At 39.2% G+C, this 10767-nt stretch overlaps 1 protein-coding gene across 2 annotated transcripts in view; it reads left to right on the top strand.

Annotated features, from left to right (window-relative positions):
• Nucleotides 1-7946, top strand: part of LOC109874483 (phosphatidylinositol 3-kinase regulatory subunit gamma) — a 53788-nt gene extending 45842 nt beyond the window's left edge. For both annotated transcript variants that reach the window (XM_020466387.2, XM_020466388.2), the window contains exon 16: nucleotides 60-7946. In XM_020466387.2, coding sequence (XP_020321976.1) covers nucleotides 60-261 — 202 coding nt within the window. In that variant the 3' untranslated portion in view covers nucleotides 262-7946. The remainder of the gene's footprint in view (nucleotides 1-59) is intronic.
• The last annotated feature ends 2821 nt before the right edge of the window (nucleotides 7947-10767 follow it).

Here is a 10767-nt window from a genome sequence, read left to right on the forward strand (position 1 = left end):
ATTTTTACATTTAGTTTGTTTATGTAAAACATTAAATGAGGTTGCGCTGTCTCCTCCAGTGTGGACGGCGACGCCAAACACTGCGTCATCTACAAGACGGATAAAGGCTACGGCTTCGCCGAACCTTACAACCTGTACGGCTCCCTGAAGGACCTGGTGCTCCACTACAAGCAAGAGTCCCTGGTCCAACACAACGACCAGCTGAATGTAACCCTGGCCTACCCAGTCCTCACCCAGACCCTGCAGCAGCACCCTAGATGAAGGGCAGTGTGACACAACGACCCCCAACGGTGACCAGCACTTCCAAAGCATGGGGGGGAGGGAAGCACACTCATTACGTACCACAGTACCAGCCGCAGTAAACATGAGACGAAAACCCTGTTTGTAGACTGAAAACAACATAAGCACACCGTTATGATGGAAGCTTTCAGACCATAGTTAGAAGAGCAAGAAGGAGCGAGAGTAGAGAGGAGAGAGTCGGGGAACTGGAGGTTAAAGATACTGGATGGAGCTCAGTTTTTTTTTTTTTTTTTTTTTGCCTTGGCACCCACTTACCCTTCTAGGCAAAGGCCTGAGCTGTCATCCCCAGTAAGGACTTGGCTAACCTGGCTGCTCACCACACTGCACTTCACAACAACGAGATCTAAGAGACGGAGGGGGGCAATCCAGCATTCAGATACATGGTCCTGGAAAGGCGCGGTGAAGTGGCTGGACAAACCAGTTACTTTCTATTAAAAGCTTGCTTAAGTACCATAGAAAGAGCCTCGATTGACCACAAGCCTGTGTTGGGAAAGAGGGGAACTATGTAGGGTGGGATGCAAGATCAACATTGTAAGACATTGTAAGATCAACATTCTTTATAAAAATAGACATGGTATATTTGTTGTATTGTGAATAGATAGATATTCACAATAGATCAAATATATATATATATATGAATGCAGTTTCTAAAGGGATTCAGGTTTCCCTTTCCGTTTCCATTTAATCATGGGTAGTGGAGAAATCCCTGCAAGCTTGTTTCTTATTTCAAATGTTCTCTTCAAGTGCTTTCTTTTATACTGTAGCCTATAGCCATGATGGACTAAGGTATTACTGTTAGTATTCTTGAGATGTTCTCATTTCTATGCTAATACACTCGCAGATCATCGACCTATCAGATCTTAACTCTCAGTAGTGAATGGCTTAGTCTCTAGGAAGCCTATGCAGTGTTCTTTTCACAAGCGCTTGCTTTTATGTCGCAGCGTCACTACTACTCACGGTACTTCCTCTTTTGAGCTTGACTGTTGTTTTTATTTGACACAAGCTTGATTCACAGAGCTGTAGAACGTTGTTGTACAAAATGAAAAAAAATTATTGTCGTTTATATGATCCCTATATCTACCGACAGTAACAGGCAGTGTGACTGTCAAACAAAGTATTGAATGGTTTTCTTTTCAACTGTGTGTGTGTCGTCGCCCCCCCCCCCCCCCCCCCACACACACAAATGAAGGATGTCTTGTCATGTAGCAAAAAAAAGATTGGATCCTTTTTGACAGTAAGCATGACCACGGAGGTCCGGGGGATTTTCCATAAGTACCATATGCATGAGAATCCTTCTTTTGTGTAGTACCTAGACAACTTGCTCTAGTACTTGTGCTGTTTTAAGTGCATACGTCTTGTGTACTAGACCTGTATAATGCACAAACAATAGTAAGTGGATAAGAATAGATTTACAGACACACTGTCGAGGTGAATTCCCTCCGCGGGTACTGAGCAGTACATTTGTCGTGCGGCTTAAAGGACTTCCTCTTGCCGACTCTTTCTATCCCTTTTGCGTAGCACAGACTTTGTTCGCGTGAAGACACTTCAGACAAATTTCTACCGTTGATTCGTTACTAAAAGAAGCCTCATGTAATGAAACCGAGGATATTGAGGATTTTAAACGTGGTGGCGCTTTTTAGATTTCTTGAGAAAGCGGAAACTTCCCAGAGGAAAGGAGTTTTGTTATTTTTTTTTGCAGAATGTGCATAAAAACATGTCTCACGGTGGGTGCTCCTTTTGGGTCGTTTTAAACATGATCATTTGCTCATAGCAGATGTATTTTTCCCATATTGGTTTAAGTACGATACATGGATACTGCAACTGAATAGTCATGCTATTGGATTGGTTAACTAGTTGGGGGAAATTGGGAGTAATTTGGTTTGTGTAATTGTCACATTTTAATTGGAAGTTGCATATTGGTGAGAGCATTTTGTGTTCAAAATGTATTTTTGGTACAAATATTAGTAGAAGAAAAATGATTAACTAAAGGAAAAATAGCTTGGTACTGTATAGTAGTGTTTTGCACAGTTCTTGGCCAGAAGAATAGCCTAGAATTTAAACTCGGAAGTGACAGTAGTGAGAGGCCTATAAAAGAGTGATTCACAAAGTTAAGAAGTGCCTTAGCTCTTCTCTTGTCGTCGTCATTGTTGGAGGAGCTTCTCTCCTATAGACCGTGCTACCGCATACTGTATGCTTTGTTTTTAAAAAGCATTTGCCAATGATCTAATGTCAAACCCCTTGAAGAGAACTGGCAAATGTGCGTAGTTGTAGTCTCTCCTGTAATGTGCGAGGTCCGAGTTATGGAGATTGTGTTAGTTTAGTTATGCTTCTCTTTTTGTTACATCATTTTTAATAAGTATTTTTTTTGTGACGGGCTATAGCTTGGTGCTCTTCAGTGAGCGAGGCAGTTTCCTTTGGGGTTTTGTTGTATAGTTTATTGAATCACACCTAGAGTGGATAGAAATGTGAATACACAGTCGTAGACCAACACGTAGCGTTTGTCCTTTTTAATAAGCCGAATCTCATTCAATAAGCTCTTAAGTGAGTGCATGCAGTACTTCTCACGGTGTTTTCATGTCAATTCCCTGTGAATTCATATCCTGTTTACCCATCTACTGACTCATGTATTTACTCAGTCCATCGGACCAACATTTTGCAAATGCACTTTTTCCTTAAAGAAAATTCCACAAAAAATGTTCTTTTGCTATTTGCTTATGATGCAAAATGTAGCATCATCTGAGGCAAAATGCATCATACCCAGTTGTTTTTTTTGTGTTTTGAAAGTCCTCCATCTCGAAAACTGGATTGCTGACATGGAAAGAAATGTAGGACTATATCACAAGTTAGTCCTATATATTTTATATATATATGAAACTTCAACAAGGGACTAAAACAAATACCAAAAGAGTTTTTGGGTGGAGTTTTTCTTTAATTGAGTCTCCAAAATTAGTTAATTCTAAACTGCATTAGTGAAGCTCAGTAGGCCATGATAGTATTGTTTGTTTTATTAAGTGTTATGTCAGGGATGTTTTAATCTGACTTTTCTTTGTGAAACAGTGTGTGGGGGGCGAAAAAACATTCAGTGTTCCCCTTACTCGATACATTTGGTGGAGGCTTCACAAACTCTGAAATTGTAAGCCAGTATTGAGGCAAGTAGGACAAATGTCCATTTATTGCTGTTTTTCATGATTTTAATTGTTTAACTGTGTTATAAATCTGTGTTTGGTTTTGATTGTGCCAGGCCCACCCATTTCCCATTCGAAAATGGGTGACTCGTTTCAAACCAAATGAAAGGGAAGCTAGACCATATGCAATCGGCATATTTGGTCGGTCCTCAACGCTCCAACGGTATGGATGTCATCGCGTCACATTAACGTCACTTGCATTAACATTAATAACACATGTGCAGTGATAGTGTTTCGGCGGTTGTGCCCAATGAGATGACTTGGAGCAGGGTTAGCTTTGAGTTGTCCTTTAACCAGTTATCGTGAAACCACGTGTTATAGCACCCTCCCAAATGTTCAGGTGAATTATCCAGGCCATTACTAATTGCTTATCTTTGGTACAACACACCTGTAAATAGTGGTGTCATACTTCTACCATATCAGTTACCGAATACAAGTAATTAACATTTATTACGTTTGAATATTTAGGTTTGAAGCATATTTGAAAGAAATATATTGAAATATATCTTGACGTATTGTTTTGGGTTATATATTCTGATTTTAATTATGCTGGAAATGGATCCGAAACAGACGCTGACTAAATGAGCTTAGATGTGAAACACGTCTATTGACAAGTGCCACAGCAGCTTTGCATCAGTGGGCCAAATCATTTCTAGTTTTCATGTTAACGCCCTGATGTGTAAGTAATAAGCAAAGCTTTATCATTATCACCAGCAAGCGTTCCTTTCTTTTATTGGTTTTAATTGACCCGCAATGATTGAGGAAGAGGAGGCAGGCTCATCTACGATTTAAAATGCAGCGCTGAACCTAGTTGTCCATGATCACATACTGATTGGCCAACCTTGGCCCCATTCACCTACTCACACAGAAGTGTCTCTGTCAAATTTGAGTAGAGATGATCAATAGTCTTGACACAAGTGTCTTTCAGCAAAGCTCCATTGTTGCTACCCTACCAAGGATGGTGACGACAGATTGACCAATACTGGGACTGACTAGACTACAGCCTGTATATTTTAAGATTATATGTATTATCTGAGCAGAAAATAGATTCCTATACAGATATGCTTTATCCATAGGGATGGGGAAAGCACTTTTTTTCTCCTTCATTTATTTGAAATCATGTTGGCAAAATGACATAAATATATTCTCAGCTTGGAGATTCTGGTTCTGTTTTTTTATATTGCGAGAGGAGGCAGTTTGAAAGTAATACCAGGGGAGTGTTTGAGGTATGAAAATAATGTATGATTCGAAGAGAGGGGCATTTTAATAATCGGATAAAAGTTCCCCAAATGCACTAGACAACACATGATACTTCATACCGGCCAAACATGTTGCCAACAAGTTAAGGAACAAATTTCAACAGTTCAGAAACACTCCTTCAGTGAATAACCAACCTTTGTAGATGGAACAATGATGTCATTGGAAAGTGTTCCTTTATGGTGCCTAGGGTTTGTTTTTAATTAGAATTTTTTTTTTTTGCAAATTTATTTGTTTGTCCAAGTGTTTGTTTGTTTGTTTGTAAGGTTATCATTAACAAAGATAAACAGAATCTATAAAATAAGCTAGCTTGAATATTTTCCTTCATACAGAAAAGTACAAATGTTTACGATATCTAATTAACCAAATAGCAAGTATGCGTTTGAGAGTCAATCTGTCTGTCCCGATAAGGGACTCCGATAGATTGATTTGATTTCTTTTTTTCCTTTGTCATTTTAAACTTGAAAATGTTATGACTGCTTGTTCTTCTTGTTTTTGATTATTTTTGTACTTGTCAAACAGTGCTCCCTCTCTTCTGCTTAAAACAGAATCGACAAAATAATTTTTTGAATGGCCCCCGGGCAGATTGGTCTGCAATAGGCCCTCTTCCCTGAGTGGCTTAAAATCCTTGATCTCTGTTCCTTTACCTTCTGTACTGCCGACTACTTCATCTTAGACTGAGCCTTGTGTATCCACGGCTGAATCTTAACTTTAGATAAAAGCTTAACTTTGCGTTTTTTGATGTCAATGGGACATTTTGAGTTGCTTTTGCAGATCTCAGTTAGGATTTGGCCGTAGATTGCACCCTAGATGATTTGGGAGGCTTTAGTTTTCAGGCTTTTCAAGTTTGAAAGAGAGGGAGGTGCACACTACTTGGTGAAAAATGTATGTCTACAGTCTTGGGTTGAGTCAACTATTAAATTAATTTGGAAATGTGTGAAAGTGAAGAGGCATGTATTTCGATTTTGCACTAAGTCATTCTCGTCTCACTACACTCTAAGATAAAGACGTTCCGTGACTTGCTCTCTGTCATTCAAAACATTTTTTAATTTGTTCAGTCTTATTTGTAAAATGGGTTGACTCCATTTTTAAAAGTATGCTTTCATTTACTTCTAAAAGTTGATCTAATCCATGTAACCCTTCAATCAGGGTTGGGTAGTAATGGATTACATGTAACGGGCATTGCGCAATTAAATTACAAATATATGAAGTAGGCCTAACTGTAATCAGCCCGGATTACATTTTTTTTTTAATAACAATAATGTAATCAGATTAGTTACATTATTAAAAACATCTGATTTACATTTGGGATTACTTCATCTAATATCAAGAGAAAGAAAAGGATAAAGCTTTGTCAGCATTGCTATCATTTAGCACACTCTCAAGACTTCTCCCATGCTCTCAAATATGCTAATGTTCTGCTGATCGCCCATCAAGGGTGGGTGGCTTCTTTTGTATTCAAACGGGTTTAGTGACTAGGTAAGGCTTCCAAAAGATTTTCCACCTAGCCTTCTGGTCAATCAGACAGTCGTCTGGACTCAACAGTGTGCACTTTGGCTTTGTGTGCTCCTAGCAGGAGAGAGAAATGCTATCTGATAGCTGTCTGGGCAATAAACAAAAAACACAGTCTTGAAAGCAACCACTGTTGTTACTCTAGGCGAGAAGAGGGTCCCAGCTTTCTGTAGGTTTACTTTTATTGATCTACTCTTAATATTGAACAAAGGGCACTCAAGTTGGCAATTCAATTCCAAGGTGATTGCGTAGGCTTACTCATCATTATTATTATTATTCATTCATTTACAGGGTAGCCTAGTGGTTAGAGCGTTGGACTAGTAACCGGAAAGTTGCGAGTTCAAACCCCCGAGCTGACAAGGTACAAATCTGTCGTTCTGCCCCTGAACAGGCAGTTAACCCACTGTTCCTAGGCCGTCATTGAAAATAAGAATTTGTTCTTAACTGACTTGCCTAGTTAAATAAAGGTAAAAATAAAAAATGACACAGGTATAATTAGAAAGTAGATTTAGCAACTAGCTAACCACGTCATCGGGTGTTGAATGAGCCCCAAATGATTTAGCCTAAAGTGCCCAAAATGATGTATACAAATGTAATCTCTATTGGGAAAAAAATTATGAAGATTCGGGAACCCTATTGTGACAGTAAACTAATAACAATTGCCTAATTGTCAAACTCAAAATTCATCACAATAACTGGTTTAGATTGCACATCAAAATATCTGGAATCATGCATTCCTGCTTGGACATGTTAGATTAAACAAATGTATTTCTTGAATCATACTAATACACCTCCTTTTTAATTAAGCATTTTGAATGACTAAGTTAATTAGGCTACACATTCTCTCTATTGCGTGACCAAATCATGGGTGGGTGCCCCAACTAAAACCATTAGCATGGAGCCTATTGACTATGCTCTAATACATTAGAATATAGAACTTGTGAATTATGGTCCCCAATTTGGAAATAGTCATGTTGCTAAATTAATAATATATGCTATTTAGCAGACACTTTTATCCAAGCGCCATGCTCTACCAACTAGGTGCACTTTAAACATAAAAATTTAAAAAAACATCTGGGTGTTAAAATATAGTTTTTAAACTAAGTCATCTGATTACTCAAAATGAGTAATGTAATCTGATTACTGATCATTTTTCATGTAACTGTAATCCATAACTGATTAAATTTTAAGTTCTGGCCAACACTGCCTTCTATGTAGAGTTCATCCTAAGTGGCTGTGTATGTGATCATGTGACTGTCATTAGAATGCAGGTCCGGTACAGTACATTTTGACAAACCTTTCTTTGGAGAAAACAAAGTACAGTATGATATGATTCTTATTGTTCTGAGATGTGGTGTGAAGTTTTTCCCTTTTTCAAAACGCTGACTGGAAATTATTGGGACAGTCTGATAAAGCTACTCTACACCAAAGTGCAATTGAACTCAGAGGGAGCACTGTCTGTGAACCAGTGGGAGTCTACTGGTTGTGATGTGCACAATCCTTATGTACGTAAAATGATTATTCTCTCTTTCCCCAATCTGTCTTAATTCAGATGCAACATTTTATTTCTTTTGTTTTCTGTGTACAGCTTGCTTTGGAGTTGTTTGTCTCAAACAGGTACTCTTACTTCTGTACTGTTATTTCCTAAGGTTGATGAAATGATTTTAAAAAATCTATAAAAGATGTAAGAAAGAAAAGGTCTTGTGTATTTTTGTCAGTAACTTTCAGTCAAACCTGCGACAACAATAAATGGGAAGAATTCAGAGAGTGGGAGCCTTTCCTACTCTGAGGATAGTTTGGGTCAATTCCTTCTTGAATTCCTGTCAGTTGAAGGCTATGATAGACGTGTGACGCAGTTGGTATTGATTTTAAACCACAGGAGGGTGCCATTTTCTGGATGAATTTCAACATGTGTGGGCCTACACACACATTAAGGGTTGGAATCAATCAAACCTGTGACTGTATTTGAGCCAAATTTCAGAAGAATCACTTATCTCATGGTCAACGAAAAGCATACTTGTTATTACTATATGTTCAATTGCGGTGGGGGGGGACTCTGTTTGGGTTACATTGAAACATGCATTTCCTGGGGTTTTAAGTAGACCATTCCATAAGGAGTTTGCAAGAGAGCAGAGACAGACCGAGGCAACATTCGATCCTTAGAGGAGAACCGACTGTAACAAGAATAGTCCAGTCGTAAACAGTCAACTGTCACAGCATCCTCATAAAGTCATCCTCCTGTCCTGTTTGTCTCTGCACTGAAGATGATGAGACAGCCCTAAAAGGATCCCATGACACTAGGTTAATCTTTAACAGTAAATTAGTGTTTTTTCTTCTTTTTTTTGCGGTGGTGTGCATTGCCCATGAGGCCATGACTCTTGAGTAAGAACAGTCAGGTGGTACGAGGAACAGTAGCAGGGTTTCTAATCATAAAGGAGGAACTTCCAAGATCTTTGAGCAAAGACAACACTGACTCAACAGTGGCATGATTGGTTGGAAGTTACATTTGAATACTGCCACTGATAGACTGATTGTGCAACCCAACACTACTACGAACATGTTGACATAAACCTCATATTGCCTCATTCTGATTAGAAGTAGTTTTTAAGGCAATGTGAGAAACTTGCTTCGTAAAGGACACTTAGTTCATTGCAAGATGTCAGTGCTCCACACAGTCAATAATAGGCCCTTAAAGCCATAGAAGACTGCAGTAATGTAACAGGCTGATTTGGAAAGAGTGAGTTGTAACTGGTTTAGTCCATGGATCCGACAGGCTCAGAGGAGTAGTGCTCTTGCCTCTGCATCGCAGGATCGGTGGGTGGATCAAAACCCTGTTACAGCTCACTTTCCACATCAACCTGTTACAGTGATGTAGCCATGTAAAGCATGCCTTGATGTGAATATCTAGAACGATATACAGTTGAAGTCGGAAGTTTACATACACTTAGGTTGGAGTCATTAAAACTCATTTTTCAACCACTCCACAAATTTCTTGTTAACAAACTATAGTTTTGCCAAGTCGGTTAGGACATCTACTTTGTGCATGACACAAGTCATTTTTCCAACAATTGTTTACAGACAGATTATTTCACTTAATTCACTATATCACAATTCCAGTGGGTCAGAAGTTTACATACACTTAATTGACTGTGCCTTTTAAACAGCTTGGAAAATTCCAGAAAATTATGTCATGGCTTTAGAAGCTTCTAATAGGCTAATTGACATAATTTGAGTCAAGTGGAGGTGTACCTGTGGATGTATTTCAAGGCTTACCTTCAAACTCAGTGCTTCTTTGCTTGACATCATGGGAAAATCAAAAGAAATAAGCCAAAAACCTCAGATCTTTTTTTTTTTTTTTTAACTCCACAAGTCTGGTTCATCCTTGGGAGCAATTTCCAAACACCTGAAGGCACCACGTTCATCTGTACAAACAATAGTACGCAAGTATAAACATCATGGGACCACGCAGCCATCATACCGCTCAGGAAGGAGACGCATTCTGTCTCCTAGAGATGAACATACTTTGATGCAGTGCAAATCAATCCCAGAACAACGGCAAAAGACCTTGTGAAGATGCTGTAGGAAATGGGTACAAAAGTATCTATATCCACAGTAAAACGAGTCCTATATCGACACAACCTGAAAGGCCGCTCAGCAAGGAAGAAGCCACTGTTCCAAAACGGCAATAAACAAGCAGGACTACGGTTTGTAACTGCACATGGGGACAAAGATTGTACTTTTTGCCGAAATGTTGTCTGGTCTGATGAAACAAAAATAGAACTGTTTGACCATAATGACCATTGTTATGTTTGGAGGAAAAGGGGGAGGCTTGCAAGCTAAAGAACACCATCCCAACCGTGATGCATGGGGGTGGCAGCATCATATTGTGGGGGTGCTTTGCTACAAAATAGATGGCATCATGTGGATATATTGAAGCAACATCTCAAGACATCAGTCAGGAAGTTAACGCTTGGTCGCAAATGGGTCTTCCAGATGGACAATGACCCCAAGCATACTTCCAAAGTTGTGGCAAAATGGCTTAAGGACAACAACAAAGTCAAGGTATTGGAGTGGCCATCACAAAGCCCTGACCTCAAACCTATAGAACACTTGCGGGAAGAAATGAAAAGGCGTGTGCGAGCAAGGAGGCCTACAAACCTGACTCAGTTACACCAGGTCTGTCAGGAGGAATGGGCCAGAATTCACCAACTTATTGTGAAAAGCTTGTGGAAGGCTACCCGAAACGTTTGACCTAAGTTAAACAATTTAAAGGTAATGCTACCAAATACTAATTGAGTGTATGTAAACTTCTGACCCACTGGGAATGTGATGAAAGAAATAAAAGCTAAAAGAAATGATTCTCTCTACTAGTCTTTACTAATTCACAGACAACACAAAGATTCCTTGATGTCCTTCCAGATTCCCTCTGTCTACCCAAGGACGCCAGAGGACAAAAATCAGTTAACCACCTAACTGAGGATCTCAATTTAACCTTGCGCAATACCCTAGATGC

Source organism: Oncorhynchus kisutch, linkage group LG30 (assembly GCF_002021735.2).
Source record: "Oncorhynchus kisutch isolate 150728-3 linkage group LG30, Okis_V2, whole genome shotgun sequence".
Classification (NCBI taxonomy): Eukaryota; Metazoa; Chordata; class Actinopteri; order Salmoniformes; family Salmonidae; genus Oncorhynchus; species Oncorhynchus kisutch.